We start from the raw sequence: 22,196 nt of genomic DNA on the forward strand, positions 1-22,196 counted from the left end.
TATGAGCAGATGAAATGCCAAGCAGTAGCAACCAAGGGTTAGAACATTTCTAAGCAGAAGTCCTTATTGCCAGTGGCCAACTCATTCACTATGTCCTTCTCATTTTCCTGGCAACTGGGTACAAAGTCCATTACTTCAACTTGGCGAACCACAGAAGCACTAACATACATACAAACGTGTGTGTGTGTGCACACACCAACCACCACCACCACCACCACCACCACCACCACCTGAGCTTTGTGTGTAAGAAGTTCTTGGTAAAAAAAAAAAACAACACTGTTCCATTACATAAAATTCTGCTAAAATACCTAATGCATACTTAGGCCCAAGTCTAACGTGAATGAATGAAAACACATGTTGATAAATGGATGCTGTAACAATTCAAGCTGAATGCCTTTTCTCAGGGATGGTTCCCACTGGTGTATTTTGAAAAAAGCAAGAGAAAATCGTATGGGGGAATTGCTGCCAAAGCCACCTGAAGTATCCCAATCACTAATCACTAGACAGGACCCAAGTTTTAGCACTGCTTATCAGGGCTGAGAGACACCTAACACTGAGCGGGAGTGCAGCAGAAGGTGCCAGCTTTATTCTGCTGCTTACGTTGGACAGGAAACACCCCCCCCCCCGAAATGTACTATGAACTTGACCTTTTTTGTTTGTTTTTACAGTAGATACCAGTTTTTAAAAATACTTATTTGCATAGTGACCTTGATTTATGTATCTTGGCATCATGACTGCAGTGCACTGGGGTTTTACAATCTGTAAGTCTGCTCTCTGAGGGAGGGTTAAAGAATTGAAGGACTTGGCTTACCTTGGAAGACTAGGGGTGTGAGGTTTAGGTTTACTAGCTATGAAAGGCTTTGATTCAGAAGGAATCACTCCGTGAGAGTTTTGGTGTGGCTCCTGTGAAGTTCTAGGAGGGGCAGGATGCGGGTCCCTGAGAGGCTGTGTTGGTTGCTGAGAGTCCAGATGGCGAACCGATTCCTTTTCCCTGGTTTTGTTTTTGTGCTCTGCTAATAACACATCGAATCGTTTTCTTCTACCCTGGACAGCCCTCCGCTGGGTTAAGGGATGTGTCTACAGAAAATAAATAAATAAATAAATAAATAAATAGCACAGAAACAAAGAATCTCAGTAAAAATCTTTTTCTTTGGTGTAGCCAAAACACCATTCCCAATAAGAAGCAATCTGGACCATTAGCATAGCCAAAGACTGCAGAACATTTGATAAGCTAAAAATCCAAAGAGAACAATCTTTTCCTTTTTTTTTTTTTCCCCTCCTTTACCTAGAATAGTTGGGATGCATTGGATCGACCTTCTCGTGGTGCATCCCGTGAGTACTCATTTATTGGGGAAACTGACGATCCTTCCTAGCCGACTGAATCCACATGGATCCCAGTCACTTTCAAAGCCAGCAACAAGCAGACATCAGGCTCAACCTGACGCTGTTGACTGGCTACGGAAGAAGGGCAAACGCTAGAAGAAGAAGAAGCTAGAATAGTAGCACATATTCCAGACTCCAACTGTATGAGAATTAGGCAGTGTTATTTCTACCAGGAGAAAAAAGGGGTTTTTGTTTTTTTTTGTGAAACAGAGCACTGTTTAACTCTGGTTTATGGTGGTGCAAGGGATTGAACCTGGGACTCTGAAGCCTCAGGGATGAGTCTCTTTGTACAACCATTATGCTATCCACCTCTTCCTGAGAAAAGGATTGTTATTTGTGCCACCTATAGTGAAATAGAGTCGCTGAATAGAAGTAAGCAGGGGACATTTAGTGCCCCATACCAACTCCACTAGAAATTCTTCTCTTGGGGCCTGGGCAGTAGTGCACCGGGTTAAATGCACATAGTACAAAGTTCAAGGATCCAGGTTCAAGCCCCCGGGGGTTGCTTCACCAGTGGTGAAGCATGTCTGCACATGTCTATCTTTCTCTCCCTCTGTCTTCCCCTCCTTTCTCAATTTCTCTCTGTTCTATCCAACAACAACAAAATGGAAAAGATGGCCTCCAGGAGCAGTGAATCCGTAGTGCAGGCATCAAGCCCCAGCAATAACCTTGGAGGGAAAAACAAACAAAAAAATAAATAAACCCTCTTTTGTCATTTGAACTTTTAGTACATATTTATGTTGAGGCTGGGGAGATAGCATGGTGGTTATGCAAAATACTCTCATGCCTGAGGCTCCAAGGCCCCAGGTTCAATCCCAGGTGTAACTACCATAAACCACAGTGACTAGTGCATTAGTAAAATAATAATAAACCTTAGAGAGAAAGACACTTGAAGCACTGCTTCACCACTTGTAAAAATTTCCCCTTGCATGTGAGAGCCAGGGGCCTGAACCACAACCCTTGCACACTGTAGCATGTGTGCTCAACTGGGTGCACCAGCACCTGGCTCCGATCTCATCTATTTCCAGAGAGAGAGCAAGAACAATATCATTCTGGCATAATGGTGCAGGGGTGAAGCTCAGGAAATAATGCTCTATGTCTGCAGGCCTCCTAGGCCACTTTTGTTTTTAAGTAATTTTTTAAAAATACAGTGAGGGGGGAAGGGAGAATAGAGCACTGTTCTGGCTTATGGTGGTGCTAGGAATTGAACCTGGGACCTCAGAAATGCAAATTCTGTGCTCCCAAGTGCAAATCTGACATTTTAAATGTTTTTTTGGGGGGTGGTGGATTGTTTCCTAATATATGCATCAGAATAATGGCCTCAGTAAAAATTAAGCACAATTGCTTTTTCTATTTCAATGAAAATGCCATGTAAGCCTAAGAAGACAGCACACAGATAGTCCTGGCACCACCACATGCAAGAGCTGAGCAGTGCTCTGACCTGTCATGAAAGTAAAATTCAAAAAAAAAAAAAATCTTAAAAAAAAATCCTTTATCAGCAAGATAAACTACAATTGAAACAGAGGAAGAAGAAAGGAAAGAAATGCCTTGCAAAGAAAGAAAATTATTTAAAACATTCTAGAGATTATTATAGGGATGAAGAAATGGCTCAACATTAGAGCATGGTACTTGAATGCCCAAGGACCCAGAAGACTTAGCAAATTGGTGCTCTAACAAGCTGAACTATCTCCCATACCTCTTTATCCAGATAAATTGTGGCTATCAGTCCAGTATAGCAGACTTTCTGGTCCAACCTCCCTACTTAAGTCTGTTATAACACAGCTTCCTTCCTTTTTATTACTCTTCAGTGGCAACTATACTTGTCTGAATGAGTAGATTAATCGTCATCTCTCTCTCAGACTGTAAACCCCCAAGAACAGATATGACTTGGTTTTTGTTAAAGACCATACCCTGAAGAACCTAGACTGCAGCCTGTGCTCACATATATAAGCAATAAAAATGTCTGCACTGATTGGACAAATACTAGAGGCAACATCTATTTGCATGAAAGGCACATAGAATGTTACACAGAACATCAGACAGAGAGGAAATGAAGAGACAGCGAGGCAGCAAAGGGTAACAGAACAAGCAATAGAAGTGGGCAGCATTAAGTCTTCTGGCTGTGAAATTTCTTAAGTTTAAGACAGGACAGACCTGAGTTACAATGTGGAGGACACTCGGCATACTTAACCCTCCAAAGCTTAGTCGAGTCAGACCAAAGTGGAAGCCGAGGAATAGAGGAGCACTGAGATCACACAGGGGGAGTAAGGATGTTGTGTGCAACAGCAGGCCTGCCCAGATGCTTGCAGCTCTTCTGCCAGCTCTAGCTGAACTCCTGACATGGCAGGAATGAAGATACACATTAATGCAGTGATAAGCTTAGCACTGTGCCACAGACAATAATGACACCCTTAACAGAATACTTGAAGGGTGCACATGATTTGGAAAGAAAGATGGGAGAGAAATACAGTTCACCAACCCACAAAGTGTCAGAGTGAAGGCTGGTCAAACTCTGGCGATTCTGAACTGAAAAAGTTCAGCTCACTAATATGCCTCAAAGACAATTAGAAGAGAACATCTTAAGCATCTTAAAGAAGTGGAATTCTACAGACCTCGAATGGCTATCTTCAAGGAACACTACACCTTGAACTCATGTGCTCACTTAAAATTATATATAACAGGGGGTCGGGCGGTAGCACAGCGGGTTAAGCACACATGGTGCAAAGTGCAAAGATGGGCGTAAGGATTCCGGTTCGAGCCCCCAGCTCCCCACCTGCAGGGGAGTCGCGTCACAAGTGGTGAAGCGGGTCTGCAGGTGTCTATCTTTCTCCTCTCTGTCTTCTGTCTTCCCCACCTCTCTCCATTTCTCTCTGTCCTATCCAATAACAATGACATCAATAACAACAATAATAATAACCACAACAAGATAAAACAACAAGGGCAACAAAAGGGGAAAAAACAGCTTCCAAGAGCAGTGGATTCATGGTGCAGGCACCAAGGCCCAGCAATAACCCTGGAGGCAAATATATATATATATATAATAGCTGGTCCAAGATTCCCATTAACATTATATACAATAAAAGCAATTTATTCTGAGATGAGCATTTTTAACCTGTATATTCAAGGACAGAATTGAGGTATAGATAATCACTGATCCCTGAAACAGAACACAAAACTCAGACTATACATATGTACTTATATTCTTTTCCTATGGGAAGAGTTAGTAATATTTAAAATTAGATACTTAAAAATATTCTTTATCAGGGGCTGGATGGTGGCACACTGGGTTCTAGATACACACTTTACCATGTGCAAGGACCCAGGTTCAAGCCCCCATTCCCCACTTGCAGAGGGGATGCTTCACGAGTCGTGAAGCAGATCTGCAGGTTATCTTTCCTTCTTCCTTCCTTCCTTTCTTTTTCTCTGTATCCCCCCTCCTCTCTCAATTTCTCTCTATCCTATCCAATTAAAAATATAAAGAAAGGGGAAAAGTGGCTAACAGGAGTGGTGGATTTATAGTGCTGGCACAAAGTCCCCAGTGACAACCCTGGTGGCAAAGAAAGAAAGAAAGAAAGAAAGAAAGAAAGAAAGAAGGAAAGACACTCTTTATCCCTCTTCCTGAAAATTCAGACCCATTAGCCCACTGTTCTAAGAAAAACTACAAACTATCATTAAATTAGAAGTAAGAAAATACTAAGCAAAAACACCTTCCAATCTTGAAGATTAATTTTCCCCCCACGATTTACTAGAGTAGAACTTGACTTTTTTTGGTGGTGGTGGTAGGAGGATGCAATAGCCCCTAGAGTTATTGCTAGGATTTGGTGCTTACAGGAAGACTCCACTGCTCTTGGCAGTCTTTTTTTTTTTTTTTAATTTTATCTATTTTTTTTTTTCCTGATAGCAACAGAGAAATAGAGGAGAGATAGAGAGACCTGCAACACTGCTCTACCACTCAAAATTTTTCCCTATAAGGGGAGACTGGGGTTTGAACCAGGGGTTCTCGTACATGGTGATTTGCATGCTCTAGGGGGTGCGTTACTGCTTGGCTCTTCATCTGATAAAATTATTCAAAAGTAATTTTTGGTAAAAATTAAATAGCATATCAACAATTTTATCGATTTTAGAAGATAATATTTTTTTGTAAAAGTTAACCCCCCCAAATGACAGTTTCAGAATGGCATATTTCAATGATTATTAATACTTTGTGAGCCCCTCTAAAGGGTCTCTGGGGACACTCCCCAGAGAAATATACATAAACAGGCTACTCATTGAGGCGGGGAGCCCACTCATGCCTTGAAGTCATCTCTACACCACCTCTACTTTCCAGTGAACATACAAACTTTTTAGTAGCACCTATTGACATTTTAGAGAAAATATCAGGTAGTGGTCCAGGTAATGGCACGGTGAATAAAGCATTGGACTCTTAAGCATGAGGTCCTGAGTTCAATCCCCAGCAGCACGTGAACCAGAGTGATGTCTGTTCTTTCTCCTACTCCTATCTTTCTTATTAATAAATAAATAAAATCTTCAAAAAAAAAAAAAAAAGAAGAGAAAATATCAAACAAAAGAATCATTACATTTAAGTATGTAAATTGTATACTACTACTTCTATTTTAGTTTTATTTAGTCATTCCTCAGGGCTTTACTGCTCAGGTCCAACTTTTTCAGATAAAAAGAGGTAGAGGGAGAAGAGAAAGAAACCACAGAAAAGGAGCTACCCCAGCGGGGTGGATCCACGGTCAGAACCTGGACTACACACATAGCAAAGCAGATTCATAATTGAACAACTATTTTTTTTTTCACTATCAGACACACAAAGTTTCAAAGTCACAGCATTTTTTTTTTAAACTTGTTTTATTTGTTTTTTTTAAGTGTTTTCAAAATTTAAGAACCAGGACCGGGGAGATACATAGCACACCAGACTTACATGTCTGAGGCTGAAGAGGTCCCAGGTTCAATCCCCAGTGTTGCTACATGCCACAGTTGACCAATGCACATGTGTACATTCTCTCTGCTATTTCTCCCTCCCTCCTTTCCTTTCTCTCTCATACACACACACACACACACACACACACACACACACATCTTACCAGAATACTGCTCAGCTGTGGCTTATGGTGGTGCTGGGGCCTGAACCTGGGACCTTTGTTGCGTGAGGCCTAAAAGTCTCTATGCACAACCATTAAGTGGTCTCCCCAGCCCTTTATAAATAAGCCTTTTAAAAAATAAAATTTAGGGAGTCAGGCGGTAGTACAGCGGGTTAAGAGCACGTGGCACAAAGCACAAGGACTGGCTTAAGGATCCCGGTTCAAGCCCTCGGCTCCCCACCTGCAGGTCACTTCACAGGCGGTGAAGCAGGTCTGCTGGTGTCTATCTTTCTCTCCCCCTCTGTCTTCCCCTCCTCTCTCCATTTCTCTCTGTCCTAATCAACAATGACGACATCAATAACAACAGCAGCAACAATAAAAGGACAACAAGGGCAACAAATGGAAAATAAATGAAATAAAAAATTAACTCTCCCTACTCTCTCAATTTCTCTGTCCTAGCCAATAAAAAAAAAAAAAATGGAAGGGTGTCAGGTGGTGGTGCACTGGGTTAAACACACATAATACGAAGTACAAGGACCTGCACAAGGATCCTGGTTTGAGTCCGTGGCTCCTCACCTGCAGGGGTCCACTTCACAAGTAGTGAAGCAGGTCTGCAGGTGTGTCTATCTGTCTCTCTCCTTCTCTATCTCCCCCTCCTCTCTCAAATTCTCTGTCCTAGCCAATTAAAGAAAAAAAAAAGGGGGGGGGGAGAATGACCCCCAGGAGCAGTGAATTAGTAGTGCTGCACTAAGCTCCAATGATAACCCTGGAGGCAAAAATAAAATAAATAAATAAATTAGATCCACAATTATAAACATTTAAAAACATTCATATATAGGCAAAGAAAATTTCTGAACTTGTCTTAAGTCAGTATAATTTAAACTACAGTAGAGTATACAGTTATACTGAATTTCTCTAAAGAAGTTTTTAGAAAGAGACTGACTAGTATACAACATTATCTTTCTGGATACAAAACTACTTAATGGAAACAACTTTTTAGAAAATATTTATTTTGATAGAGGCAGAGTGAAATTGAGAGGGATAGGTGAGAGGGAGAGAGACAATTATAACACTGCTTCACCAATTGTGAAGCTTCCCCCCAGCATGTAAGGACTCAGGGCTTAAGCCAGGGCCCATGTGCATTGTAATGTGTGTATTCAACCAGGGGCTCCACCACCTGGCTCCTAGAAACAAAACTTTTAAGACCATGGTTTCTTGGTGCAAAGCCCACGGACCAGTGTAAGGATCCCAGTTCAAGCCCCCAGCTCCCCACCTGCAGGGGAGTCACTTCACAGGCGGTAAAGCAGGTCTGCAGGTGCTTTCTCTCCACTTCTGTCTTCCCCTTCTCTTTCCTATCCAACAATGACAACATCAATAACAACAACAACAATAACTATAACAATAACACAACAAGGGCAAAAAAAAGGGATAATAAATAAATAAATAAATATTTTAAAAAAGAAAGACCAGGGGAGTCCGGCGGTAGTGCAGAGGGTTAAGCGCAGGTGCCCCAAAAGTGCAAGGACCGGCATAAACATCCCGGTTGGAGCCCCCAACTCCCCACCTGCAGTGGAGTCGCTTCACAAGCAGTGAAGCAGGTCTGCAGGTGTCTTTCTTTCTCTTCCCCTTCTGTCTTTCCCATCTCTCTCCATTTCTCTCTGTCCTACCCAACAATGACGACGACAACAATAATAACTACAACAATAAAACAACAAAGGCAACAAAAGGGAATATAGTTCTGAGACTTAAAAAAAAAAAAAAAAGACCATGATTTATCAAGCACAGAAGTTTCCGCAGAGAGATAACTGACTCAGCAAGTCCAATAAAAACAAGCCTTATTTTTTCCCTTATAACCCCTCTAGTTGAAATCCGGAGCAATTCTCACTGTTTTACTTTTTCTGGATTGTTTCTGCTCCCAATTATAGATAATATGATTCCTTTTGATAATGAAGACTCACAGACAGTTTGACAAATCAAATCAAGAGGATGATTTATGTAAACATAGTAAAATGAAGATAGCTGTTTGTGGGATGGAGGGTCATTTATCTGAATGGGCGTAATTATATTTGCTTCAAATTACGCTGGGAAGTTTTTATCCTCTGTTTTTATGAGGAATTACAGGTGCCTACTTAGGATAAAGAAACTTCTGCTATGGGCATCTAATCTTTGATAAGGGGGCCCAAAGTATTAAATGGAAGAAGGAGGCTCTCTTCAATAAATGGTGCTGGGAAAACTGGGTTGTAACATGCAGAAGAATGAAATTGAATCACCTTATCTCACCAGAAACAAAAATCAACTCTAAATGGATCAAAGACCTGAATGTCAGACCGGAAACTATCAAATACTTAGAGGAAAACATTGGTGAAACACTTTCCCACCTAAACCTCAAGGACATCTTTGATGAAACAACCCCAATTGCAAGGAAGACTAAAGCAAAAGCAAACCAATGGGACTACATCAAGTTGAAAAGCTTCTGCATAGCCAAAGATATCACACAAACAAAGAGACCCCTCACAGAATGGGAGATCTTCACATGCCAAACATCGGACAAGAGACTAATCACCAAAATATAAAAAGTACTCAGCAAACTTAGCAACAAAAAAGCAAATGACCCCATCCAAAAATGGGCAGAGGATATGAACAAGATATTCACTTCAGAGGAGATCTAGGCTAACAAACATATGAAAAACTGCTCCAGATCGCTGATTGTCAGAGAAATGCGAATAAAGACAACAATGAGATACCACCTCACTCCTGTGAGAATGGCATACATAAAAAAGGACAGCAGCAACAAATGTTTGAGAGGCTCTGAGGACAGAAGAACCCTTCTGCACTGCTGGTGGGAATATAAATTGGTCCAGCCTCTCTGGAGAGCAGTCCGGAGAACAAGGCTAGACATAGACCTTCCATATGACCCAGTAATTCCTCTCCTAGGGATATACACCAAGGATTCCATAATGCCCAACCAAAAAGATATGTGTACATCTATGTTCATAGCAGCACAATTCATAATAGCTAAAACCTGGAAGGAACCCAGGTGCCCAACAGCAAATGAGTGGCCGAGAAAGCTGTGGTACATATATACAATGGAATACTATGCAGCTATTAAGAACTATGAGCCCACCTTATCTGACCCATCTTGCACAGAGCTAGAAGGAATTATGTTAAGTGAGCTAAGTCAGAAAGATAAAGATGAGTATGGGATGATCCCACTCATCAACAGAAGTTGAGAAAGAAGAATAGAAAGGGAAACTAAAAGCAGGACCTGATTAAATTGAGAGCAGGGCACCAATGTAAAAACCCTGTGGTGAAGGGGAGGGTGGCCATTGGGCTTCCTGGCGCCAACAGGGGGTAGGGGTGGGGGTGGGTGGGGATGGGACACAGTCTTTTGGTGGTAGGAATGGTGTTTATATACATTCCTATTAAAGTGTAAACATATAAACCACTGTTTAACTAATATGAGAGGGGAAATATTGATCATATGTCTAGAACTTCTTAAAACACAGACTGAGTCTTTTTAATACATAGGCTGAGTCTTTGATATGTGGACTCTCTCAAAAGCCTAGACCAGGGAAAACAGAAGCAACCGGTAGCACAGCTATATACAAGATGCTGGGTATTATACCCCAAACCCTAGCAAAGGGACTTTCCAAAGTTAACCCAACCACCAAATAAGGTGATGATAACAATAACTATTCACTGTCTTCTTGAACCCTAAGACAACAGGAACCTCACATTTCCACTACAGAGCCTATATTTTTCCCCAGTCCTGGAACCTTAGGGTGGGGCCCACTTTCCTGCATGCTGCTCTCAATTCAAATCAAATAATATTGCATCCGTGGGTCGCAACCTAATCAACGCAACGAGTGCCACCACAACATGTTTCACTTCAGACTGTGACCAGAGACTTCAGGTGTGGAATGACAACCCTTCAGCTTCATCACTCGGGTAAGACCTTTCCTTTCATAATATTCTCTAATTCCATTCCAGGTGGACCACTCCCCAATAAAGTCCCCAAACCTAGATATAGTCCAGGTCCCCTGAGATAGAGCATAGGTTCACACATGCTCATAAACTAGGGGAAAAATATATACCTGAAAGCAAAAGTACATAAGAGCATGCAGGGAATACCACCCCAACACCTCATCTGCACTATTCCAGTCTTTAGGTCCATGATTGTTCAACAATTTGTTTGGCTTTGTATGTTAACTCTCTTTTCAGCCACCAGGTTCCAGATGCCAGCAAGATGTTGACCAGACTTCCCTGGACAGACGACCCCATCAATGTGTATCGGAGCTCTGCTGCCCCAGAGCCCCACCCTACTAGGGAAGGAGAGAGGCAGACTGAGAGTATGGATCGACTAGTCAACGCCCATGTTCAGCGGGGAAGCAATTACAGAAGCCAGACCTTCCACCCTCTGCAACCCACAATGACCCTGGGTCCATACTCTCAGAGAGATAGATAATGGGAAGGCTATCAGGGGAGGGGATGGGATATGGAGATCGGGTTAAGGGAATTGTGCAGAACTGTACCCCTCTTATTCTATGGTTTTGTTAATGTCTCCTTTCTTAAATTAAAAATAATAATAATAAAAGAAACTTCTGAAAAGCTTCTCAGTATTCTTTCAAATACTTATCCTATTGACGTAATAATACATTATTATAATTTTTCAAGTGTGTATCACAGTAAGTCAAAATTTGTATATACTATATAAAATTCACCACTAAAAGGCTGATTCTGCCTCATATGAATGAGATTATATGGCAAAAGAAAAAAAGAGTTTCTGAACTAAATTATTTCCCCAGTAAGAAAATTCAGAATAATCCATAGATCATCAGGTTCTCTCTAGCTTACAGACTCTGGGAGCAATGCGCTGAGTCCCAACCTCCTGTGCCTCACATAATGTTCAGCTCCATCCTAGAAGTCACCTACCTTGCATGTCAGAGACCTGGTGCAGGGCTTCTTGGTGTCAAGATCAATGACCCCACAGTGTATGTCAGGATCAAATTCTCTTTCTGTCAAAAACACAGACATTTACAATTAGTTTTTCAAATATTCCTTCATTATTTTATAAATAAGAATATGAGAGAAATCACCAGACTAATTTAACTAATTCAACTTGAATAAATTCTATCACTTCAATAAATTCTATCACATTATCAATAAATATGAAATATATAACACGTGAACACTGAAAAGCGGCCTGAGACTGAGGAACTATGGTCATGAGATGACAGGAAAGAGATGTCTTGAGCTGTTTACAGCTTTGACACTCCATTTAGAAATGTGCCACTAGAGAGCTATTTTTCTATTAAATTATATTACGCGCATGCACACACGCTCCTTAAAACCAAGAGCAAGAAGGATAAGCTTACAGATGAATTTCCTCCAAAAGCTGAAGCTGGCCAGTCCTAAAAAGGGGACTTACAATTGGTCCAGCCTTTGTGGAGAACAGTCTGGAGAACTCTCAGAAGGCTAGAAATGGACCTACCCTATGATCCTGCAATTCCTCTCCTGGGGATATATCCTAAGGAACCCAACACACCCATCCAAAAAGATCTGTGTATACATATGTTCTTAGCAGCACAATTTGTAACAGCCAAAACCTGGAAGCAACCCAGGTGTCCAACAACAGATGAGTGGCTGAGCAAGTTGTGGTATATATACACAATGGAATACTACTCGGCTATAAAAAATGGTGACTTCACCGTTTTCAGCAGATCTTGGACGGACCTGGAAAAATTCATGTTAAGTGAAATAAGATAGAAACAGAAGGATGGATACATGAGATGATCTCTCTCTCAGGCAGAAGTTGAAAAACAAGATCCAAAGAGAAAACACAAGTAGAACCTGAACTGGAATTGCCATGTTGCACCAAAGTAAAAGACTCTGGGGTGGGTGGGTGGGTGGGGGATACAGGTCCAAAAAGGATGGCAGAGGACCTAGTGGGGGTTGTATTGTTATGTGGAAAACTGGGAATGTTATGCATGTACAAACTATTGTATTTACTGTTGAATGTAAAACATTAATTTCCCAATAAAGAAATTTAAAAAAAAAAAGAGGACTTACAAATAATGGTTCATTTAGTCCTCCGTGAGAGCCCTATGAACACTGAAATATGACTAAAAATGTAGTTACCTGATAATCTTTTATTTAAAAATTTCTTATTATTGGAAGTATCTTCAGCTTTCTTTTCCAGAGTTGGTGGTGCAGGAAGCCCTTTGCCATTCAGAATCTGTCCAGGTGAAGGCAAGGTTGGCTTTGGTATTGAGGGGCAGTTAAGGCCAGGCTTGACTGAGGAACTCACAGTAGTAGGACAGGTTGGCCCCACCGCAGATTTCAGTAGTGTGCCATCCATCTTCGGATGAATCTTTTCCACTTTGACAGAGGGGGTCACGGTCATGCTGTCACAGGGGAAGTAAGAATACCAGCACCTGAGTGCCCAGCAGCCACACGCATGTAGGGGTGAGGGCACAGCCTGGTCTATTTGTGGACTGCATAGAGTTAGGTTCCCAGAGTTATCTTAGCGTACTTGTTAAGGCCATTTAGAAAACTCAGTGAAGTGCACACATACTCAGTTTATAAATACGTGTGACAAGACAAAAAACCCCAGGGAACCATTTAATTTCCCCGGCCTTTTATCATTCCCAAAACAATTTTACACATGAAACTATGTGAGCCTAGACCCGATACATAATATAACTAACTCCTGTCAAGAAGAGAAACCTGAAAAGGCTGAAAACTAACTCCAGAATCTTCTAGCAGTATATTCTGAGAAGTGTCATTTTAAAGAATGAGTTCAGCAAAACAAGGTAAACTGAATGAGCATTCAGAATTATTTCCGAGGAATGTCATTGATGACTTATAAGAAGTCAGACAAGTCTAACAATTTTCAAGAAAAGGCTCTCTGCTTCTGTCAGTGAATTAGCATGTGATGTGTCATTGACGTGATCAGTCTCCAGTCCCTGAAGGAGAACTCTGATAGGAGCTTGGAACACAAGTACCTGGCACATGGCTGGTGAGCACTGAATACCTGTGCCACTAACAAAGAGCCAGTTTGTCTTGTAATCTGACTAACAATACCAATTGGGTGGCAAATGTCAGTAGAAAAGAAGCTAACAATTGGTCTGGCTTCCCTCTGAAGCCCAAGTCCAAAGAAAGATCTGGATTGATGAGGTTTTGTAAACTTTGTTCAGTGCAATCGGTGCTCTGACAGCTGCTAAGCTGGTGAGTGACTTACATACTGCACTGGCATTTTCTTTGGCTTTCGGACAGCACTAGGAACTAAAGCCAAGCTTGCTCTACTTGCACTTCTGACAGATGAGCAGAGGCTGGAGGCTTAGCAACCAAGACAAACAGCCCCAAACAGCTATACCTGAACAGGCTGACAGCAGCAGAGAAAATGCAAGATGCTGTGGCCTCTCCCAGCTGGCAAGATGTCTGAGCAGTAACAGGTGCTGGACACTGCACTGAAATTAACTAGGTTATCAGACTTTAGGACTAAAGACTAAGATGTATGGCCTACAAAAGGAAGAAGGCAAAAACAAAACAAAACAAACAACCCAAGAAACAAAAAACAAACACGTCGACAACAACAAAACACCTACCACTACCAGCTGAGGGATGCCATGTCTAGACTAAACATGTCTACAGGAGTTGATAGCTGTTCTCTTAAATGGCCACAGGGAGGATGCGAATCTAGAAATCCACTGTGGAAAGCTGTCAAAATCTTGCTTGGTGGGTGTGAACTTCTATTCTCTCCTCATCACTGCTGTGATATGAACTCAAGACTGAAGAAAAGAAGGGCTAGTTCCCTACTGTCTCTTCAGGCCCCAGAAAAAAAAACTTACAATAGCACCTGGGAATTGTTTTAACTTCTGCTGTTATAGTTAACAGCAACAGCAGAAGCATCAGCAGCCATTCATTCATTGTCTCCTCTGGATAGCCATTAAGCAAGTGCTTGGCTCATATATTAACTACTATTCCCCATAACTGCACAGTGGTTATTCCTCTTAGACTCTAAGAGAAAAAAGCACCATATCCATGGCCCACTGCAAGGAAGTGATGGAGGCAGGGTTTTAACTTTAATGTTCTTTGGTTAAAACTCCTCAACCTTTTTATGTTTTCTTCTCCATCTGGAAAAGAGGAATGACAATACCCATTTCACTGGCATGATATAACAACTGACAGTATATAGAGAGCTGTTTCAACAGGGATGGTATACAACAAAATATCATGAGTTAAGCATTGTTAACCTTATTACTACTATTCAAGACTTCTTAGATGTGATAGGCAAAAGAAAGGAAGAGGGGAGGAGAAGAGAAGAAGAGGAGAGGAGAGAGGGGAAGGGAGGAGAGGGGAAGAGGGGAAACGAGGGGAGGAGGAGGAGGGAGGGGAGGAAGAGATGGGAGGGGAGGGGAGGGGAGGGGAAGAGGGAGGGGCGAGGAGAGGAGAGGAGAAGAGAGGAGAGGAGAGAAGAGGGGTGAGGAGGGGTGAGGAGAGGAGAGGGGAGGGAAGAGGAGAGGGGAGGGGAGGAGAGGGGAGGGGAGGAGAGGAGAGGGGAGGGGAGGGGAGGAGAGGAGGCAGGGGAGGGAAAGAAACAACAATACACACATGAATTCCCCCCAACCCAAGGCTTCACAGATGATCTCAGATGTTACTAGTGTACACAGTTCCAGTCCCAGCAGGTTAGCTTTAAGAACCCTCTTGGCCATACTCACATTCTACCATGGGGGACTCTACTTTGATGAATGGGATGCATTGGCCTGGTGTTCCCCCTGAGCTGCAGTTTCTCTTTGGGTGATTTCAGCAACTTGGAACTTAATGAAGAGGTACTTAGAACCCCTCCACTGGAAGAACGGCTGCTTCCACTACCACTGCCTCCTCTGCTTTTGGACAGAGAAGGGAAGAAGGAAAATACTGCAGTGGGAGGAACGGCTAAGGAAGGCTTGTTGGATGAACTATGTCTTCTTTCTGAAAAGGAAAAAAGACACAATGTAACAGGCAAGTTTCTAACAGAACCCTGGAAAAGTCCCTTGAAAGCAACACACTTGGGTTAAAATAAGCATCACTAAGGGAAAAGTAACTGCAGCTTTCAAATGACTTATCTAGGTCTCACAGACTAGGATTCTAGGTACTGGTCCTTTTGTACTTAGAATGCCTTAGCATGAATAAGTTTATCATACATAGCCATAAGGAACTAAAACAGCCTTTCAAAACCTGAGACTATAGAATGTAACATACTAGAAATGAACTTCACTGGTTCCAGTGAGAGAGGGAGAGAGAAGACAGAGAGACTGAGATTATTCATTCATATGCAGAGCTCTGCTAACTGACACTGCATGATATTCTTTCTTTCTACCATAATACCTCTCCAATTTTCAAAGTAGCCAAATGTTAAAAAACAAGTTGTACTTTCATCCTCCCCCCACCCCGTCACTACCCACCAGCATATGACACCAAAGAAGAATGTTTCTAGGGTTATCTTATCGTTCCTTAAGAATCTGTGCTGAAATTTTCCAGTGAATCATTTCAGTCCCTTTTTAAAATAATCTCACTTGACTACAGATGGCACAGCTCCGGTTCACACCACAAAGATGCCAAAGGCGCAAGACAAAAATACCACAAATAGCTATGTCTGTTTTTCAAACCAAGGAGTAATTCATGATTAAGTACAGACTACACAGGTTTAACTGAAAATACATCTACCCAGTGGAGAATCAGATTTTCTTAGAGTAAAATGAATCATGCTAAATAGTTTATGAAGAATGCTATTTTCTGAAACAAGTAAAATTATTTGGTAGTTTTATCCACTCAAGTACCATATGACTGTAATTTGGTAACTGCCTTCAATTAAACCTATGTTTCAAATGACACATTTGCTTAACTGTTAAGTTCTAAAATGTATTACAATTTAACATTTGCTTAGCAGGCTATGAAAAGTATAAGTCTATTAACAAAATTAAGCATATTAGAGTCAATGACCATACTTGTCTCTTAAAAGGTTTATTTCCAATGGTTCATTTTGTAGATGCCAGAGTTTGACTACTTGGGGGTGACTTATTTTTAGATGGGGGTCAGGTGGCAGTGCACCTGGTAGAGCACATATGTTACTATTACCTGTGTTCTTGAATTACCTGAGGGAGAGAGATAGAGGAAAGACACCTGCAGCACTGCTCCACTGCTTGTGAAGCTTCCCCCTTCAGGTGGGGACCAGGGGCTTGAACCTACATCCTCTTGCAGAATAATGTGTGTCCTTTACTGGATAAGTCAACACCCTGCCATCAAAACTTGAAAGTTTACTAAGTTTTCAAATTTGGCACCTGGTTTCTTTTTCTTTTTTTTAATTTCATTTATTTAGTTTCAGGCTTTTTTCCTCATTAATCCCAAAATATTCTGAGTACTTCCAAATACCAGCACTTGTCAGTCAGAGCTGTAAGAATCGGCTTACAGTTCTGTCTCCTATCTTGAGTGACAGACCCTCCCTGATCCTTGTCTTGGTTACTCCCCCCTCATATCCTCTAAACCTATCACCACTCACCTCAGTAAAACATTTGCATGATTCCTCCAACTTTTCGTGTGAAGAGAACTGCTTTAAAATGGTCCTACACTGCAGTTCTCAACCGTGTGTACTCATTGGCATGAGCTTAAACATAAGCATAAAAATATTGACTTGTAGGCTGGAACAATTGGTCACAGGGCAGGGCAAGGGCCTTACCATACACATGGTCCATGTTCAAACCCTGGGACCACATGGGAGGCCCTATGGCACTGAGGAAGGTTCAGGTGCTATGGTATTTTTCTATCTGAATGAAAAAGCAGCTTAGGAGTAGTACATTCACCAATGCACACAGCCTCATCTCCACACACAAATACACATAGAAATACTCTTGCCTAAATTCCCACTTACAGAGATACCGATTTAACTGGCTGGGGTGTGGCCTGGCCATTTAGACGTATAAGCTACCCTACATGGCTCTGCTGTGCAGTCAGAAATTGACAGCCTAATCTAGGCTAATGCGGCAAGAACCATTAACAACAAACAGCCTGCCTGCTAGGTGGCATTTCTCTATATATTTAATCAAGGTTTCAAATAAAGCGCACTGTTACAATTTGTGCATTGTTACAATTTGTATGTCCTCAACTAGTACTCCCCAAATTTCCAGCAACTGTAAACTGCTTTCATCATTTTCACCTAAGCCACTTAAAATAATGTTTATGCAACATTTGAAATTACCAACTTTAATTACCCCCATCTCTTTCTAGATGGCTCAGGTGAACCACATTCGATTCAGAGATAGCACCTATGAATAATAGGTTTCATATATGCCATATATATGTATATATTTCTGATATACATTAAAAAAGTTAAATGTTAAGATTATTCATTTATTCAAAGAGAGCATCTTGTGATGGCAATGTGCTAAAGGAATAGTACTATGTCTGTAGTACAAACGGTGGGGAAATTCCAATTCGAACTTTGACTTCAAAGAATGTACACTACTTACCCTATTCCTTGCTATCAGCATTCTCAAGCAAGTGTATCTAAATGTATTTTCTTTACAGCAAATGGAGTAAAAAATTCAGTTTAATTAAATGCAGTAAGTTATATCATAATACTTGTTTGGGGAATGTTATAAGTTATTCCAAAGTTATTGCTATACTAAGAGACAATTGTGTATAATGAAAATCTGCACTTAACATTTGCCAAGACTTTGTTTGCAGGTACCAGATGAACACAGGAAAGCATACTTGGCTGAACTCGTCATGTAAATACATGAAATACATCAATAGGTGATGGATGGCGGCACACCCAATTGAGCTCACATGTCCCCATACACTAGGAATCGAGTTCAAGCTCCCAGTCCCCACCTGCAGAGGGGAAGCTTCACAAGTGGTGGTGCAGTGGTACAGTTATCTTTCTTTCTCTTTTCCTCTCTATCTCCCCCCACTCTCAATTTCTCTGTCCTATCAAATAAGTATTAAAATTTTTTTTTAATTTTTGTTCAAAACTACCCCACTGTTAAAAAAAAAAAATCTACCATTCACCTCAGCTTACCACAGGTGTTAAGAGTCACACCATCCACATATGCTGTGACAGCTTTTTGTAGATTCCAGATAACTTTACTTCTACCATGCCAAAGTAACTCCCAAGCTATAGCTCATGTGACACCCACTTCTAGAAGCTAATGCAGGGTTCTTTCCAAGGTAAACTGCCATGCACACATGCATACACATTGTGCACACACACTCTTAACTAGCCTATGTAAAATTGTGCTACCACTTTTGATAGGTTCCTGTGGTGTGTGTGTCCCTGATAGAAATTTTGAGCGTTGTGCCCATATCCCATATTTCTGGTAGTCTCATGTATAATAGCTTCAGACTAAAACACTTCATCTTAAGTTCTTATCACTTATTTTCCTAGGTTACTCTTTTAGAGAGGGCATGGGAGAGGGAGAGAGAAATCGAGATAACAGCTGGAGCTTCCCTAAGTGCTTTGGCACCTCCAAGAAGGTGACACGGCTCAGATATGAACAAAACATGGAGCAAGGCACTCACCCTACTCAGTGAGATGTCTCTCTGACCCTTTGCCAGACATTTGAATTAAGTTGCTTCTTCGCATTCTGCTCTGGCAAATTACTTTCTGGAAAGTACAGTAATCAACTTTCCCTTCACAAGAAAGTAAAAAAAAAAAAAAAGTATTAGGTTGTCAGAAAAGTCATGATGTATTTTTGCATAGAAAAATTTGATCACAGTTGAGTTAAAGAGTTACATTTTCGTGGTCTAGTAGGTGGTATAGTTGCTAAGGCACTAGACTTCAAGTATGAGGTCCAGAGTTCGAGCCCCGGCAGCACATGTACCAGAGTGATGGATAGTTCTTTCTCTCCTCCTGTCTTTCTCATGAATAAATAAATTCTTAAAAAAAAAAAAAAAGTTAAATTTTCCTCACCCTTTTACTGTAAGCCCTTATTTTGCATGAGATTCTAAAGTGGGCTTCTATTATTTATTTATTTATTTTCAATGTGTTTACTGAGGAATTAATGTTTTATATTCGATAGTGAGTACAACAGTTTGTACATGCATAACATTTCCCAGTTTTCCATGTAACAATACAACCCCCACTAGGTTGCTTGTTTGTTTTTTTCCTTTGTAGTGTTTCCCCCTAGATCAAACAGAAATGGGCAAGGCATGGAGTCATGGGTATAAACTTTTAATATGGACAAACTGGCTGGTAGATGCTAAGCATAACTGCAATGTGCTTTAGTGAGGAGTCTAAGTTGAATTTTGCACTTTTCTTTATCAGGTCTGGCTCCATCCCAGGGAAAGCACACTCTTTCCCTGAAGGAGAAAGACATTCTTTTATATATATATATATATATATATATATATATATATATATATATATATATATATATTCTCTTTTAAAAAAAATTATTATCTTTATTTATTTATTGGATAGATAGCCAGAAATTGAGAGGAGGAGGGAAGCTAGAGAAGGAGAGAGACAGAGAGACACCCACAGACCTGCTTCACCACTTCCAAAGCATTTCCCCTGGAGGTGGGGACCAGGCGCTCGAACCCGGGTCCTTGTGCACTATAGTGTGTGCACTCAACCAGATGCGCCACCACCTGGCCCCGAGAAAGACATTCTGAATTGTTTTAGCAAGAGGGAGACAGGCAACCCAACAGAGACAAACACAGATAACAGTCAGAGAGGGAGTTGGGCGGTAGCACAGCGGGTTAAGCACAGGTGGCACAAAGCACAAGGACCGTGTAAGGATCCTGGTTTGAGCCCACAGCTCCCCACCTGCAGGGGAGACGCTTCACAGGTGGTGAAGAAGGTCTGTAGGTGTCTGTCTTTCTCTCCCCCTCTTTCTTCCCTTCCTCTCTCCATTTCTATCTGTCCTATCCAACAACAACATCAATAACTACAACAATAAAACAACAAGGGCAACAAAAGGGAATAAATAAATAAATAATAAAAAAGGACAGTCAGAGAGTAAAAAAAAAAAAAAGCCCCAGATGAGATATGTGTGTGCTAGACAGAGATGTGGAGGTCTGAGGGGGAGAAAATGAGCACCTGAAGAAAAGCAAAATGGACTCAACAAGTTTCTTCCCCCTTGTGGTTTGAATATGTGACACAACTGGAAGAGAGGGCAACATAATTAAGGAAGGTTGGTGAGTGGCCCAGGAGGCAGTGCAGTGGATAACTTTCTACCATGAAGTCCCAAGTTCAATCCCACACATTGCAAATACCAGAGCGGTGCAAGTTTTCCCTTCTCTCTCTCTTTCACACTTTCCCATTAATAAAAATTCTTTTAGGTCTGTCTTTCTCTCCCCCTCTCTGTCTTCCCCTCCTCTCTCCGTTTCTCTCTGCCCTATCCAACAACAACAACATCAATAATAACTATAACAATAAAACAACAAGGGCAACAAAAGGGAATAAATAAATAAATATTAAAGAAATTTAAAAAAATTCTTTTAAAAAGGGGGGGTGGGAGAAAGGACAGCTTTACATCTTTCCAAATTGAATACGTTCAAGAATGCTTGGAATATGGCTTCATGCTGAGATTATATACATGTATATTAGTATCTAGGTACAAACAAAAAAGAAAATTTGATTAAGACACAAACTAATAAATACTGCTTTCAAAATAACTAAAGATAAACTATTTTTTAAAATAAAAATAAAAATGGAGGGTACAAACCTAAAAGAAATAAAGCTGTGACTTAAAAGCATTTATACTGGGGGTCAGGCGGTAGCACTGTGGGTTAAGTACACATGGCGGCTCAAGGATCCCAGTTCAAGCCCCCCGCTTGGTCTGCAGGTGTCTGTCTTTCTCTCCTCCTCCCTGTCATCCCCTCCTCTCTCCATTTTTCTTTGTCCTACCCAACAACAACCACAATAATAATAATGACCACAACAACCACAAAACAACAAGGTCAACAAAAGCGAAAAAAAATAGTGAATTTATGGTGTAGGCAACAAGCCCCAGCAGTAACCCTGGGGGGCAAAAAAAAAAAAAAAAAAGAAAAAAGAAAAAAAGTCATTTATACTAGAAGCATTTCACTTTTCAGCCCTTTATTGATCCAGACTCCGTATGTGCTGAAGTGAGCACGTATTTCAAACTTAAAAAAAAAAAAAAAAAAAAAAAAAAAAAGACCTATCACACAGGCAGGTAGCTCAGCAGGTGAGCACCAGTCCCACATACATGACGGTCTGGGCTTGATTCCTGGCCTCTCTTTCTCATTCTAAAAATAGAAAGAAAGATAGATGGGCCAGGGAGGCAGCTCAGTGTTAATGTGCATGCATAAGAACTTAGGCCTGGGGGAGTCAGGTGGTAGTGCAGCGGGTTAAGCACAGGTGGTGTGAAGCGCAAGGACCAGTGTGAGGATCCCGGTTTAAGCCCCTGGCTCCCTGCCTGCAGGGGAGTTGCTTCACAAGTAGTGAAGCAGGTCTGTAGGTATCTATCTTTCTCTCCCCTTCTCTGTCTTCCCCTCATCTCTCCATTTCTCTGTCCTATCCAACAACAACAACAATAATGACTATAACAATAAAACAACAAGGCAACAAAAGGGGATAAATAAATATTTTTTTAAAAAACTTTAAAAAAAAGAACTTAGGCCTGGGCAAAGTCTCTTGTACCACATTGAAAAAAAAAAAGTTTGGTGTTCAGCTCTCAATTTCATACATGCCAAAATAAAATATAGCATATTATCATTCAT

General features: G+C 41.1%; 1 protein-coding gene across 9 annotated transcripts in view; it reads right to left on the bottom strand.

Annotated features, from left to right (window-relative positions):
- The window catches only part of ATXN7 (ataxin 7), a 178,071-nt gene that overhangs the window by 14,358 nt on the left and 141,517 nt on the right, over positions 1-22,196 (bottom strand). For all 9 annotated transcript variants that reach the window (XM_060202974.1, XM_060202971.1, XM_060202972.1 and 6 more), the window contains 4 exons: positions 15,191-15,443; positions 12,609-12,874; positions 11,403-11,485; positions 812-1,077 (listed from right to left, as the gene is read on the bottom strand). In XM_060202974.1, coding sequence (XP_060058957.1) covers positions 812-1,077; positions 11,403-11,485; positions 12,609-12,874; positions 15,191-15,443 — 868 coding nt within the window. The remainder of the gene's footprint in view (positions 1-811; positions 1,078-11,402; positions 11,486-12,608; positions 12,875-15,190; positions 15,444-22,196) is intronic.

This window comes from Erinaceus europaeus, chromosome 12 (assembly GCF_950295315.1).
Source record: "Erinaceus europaeus chromosome 12, mEriEur2.1, whole genome shotgun sequence".
Classification (NCBI taxonomy): Eukaryota; Metazoa; Chordata; class Mammalia; order Eulipotyphla; family Erinaceidae; genus Erinaceus; species Erinaceus europaeus.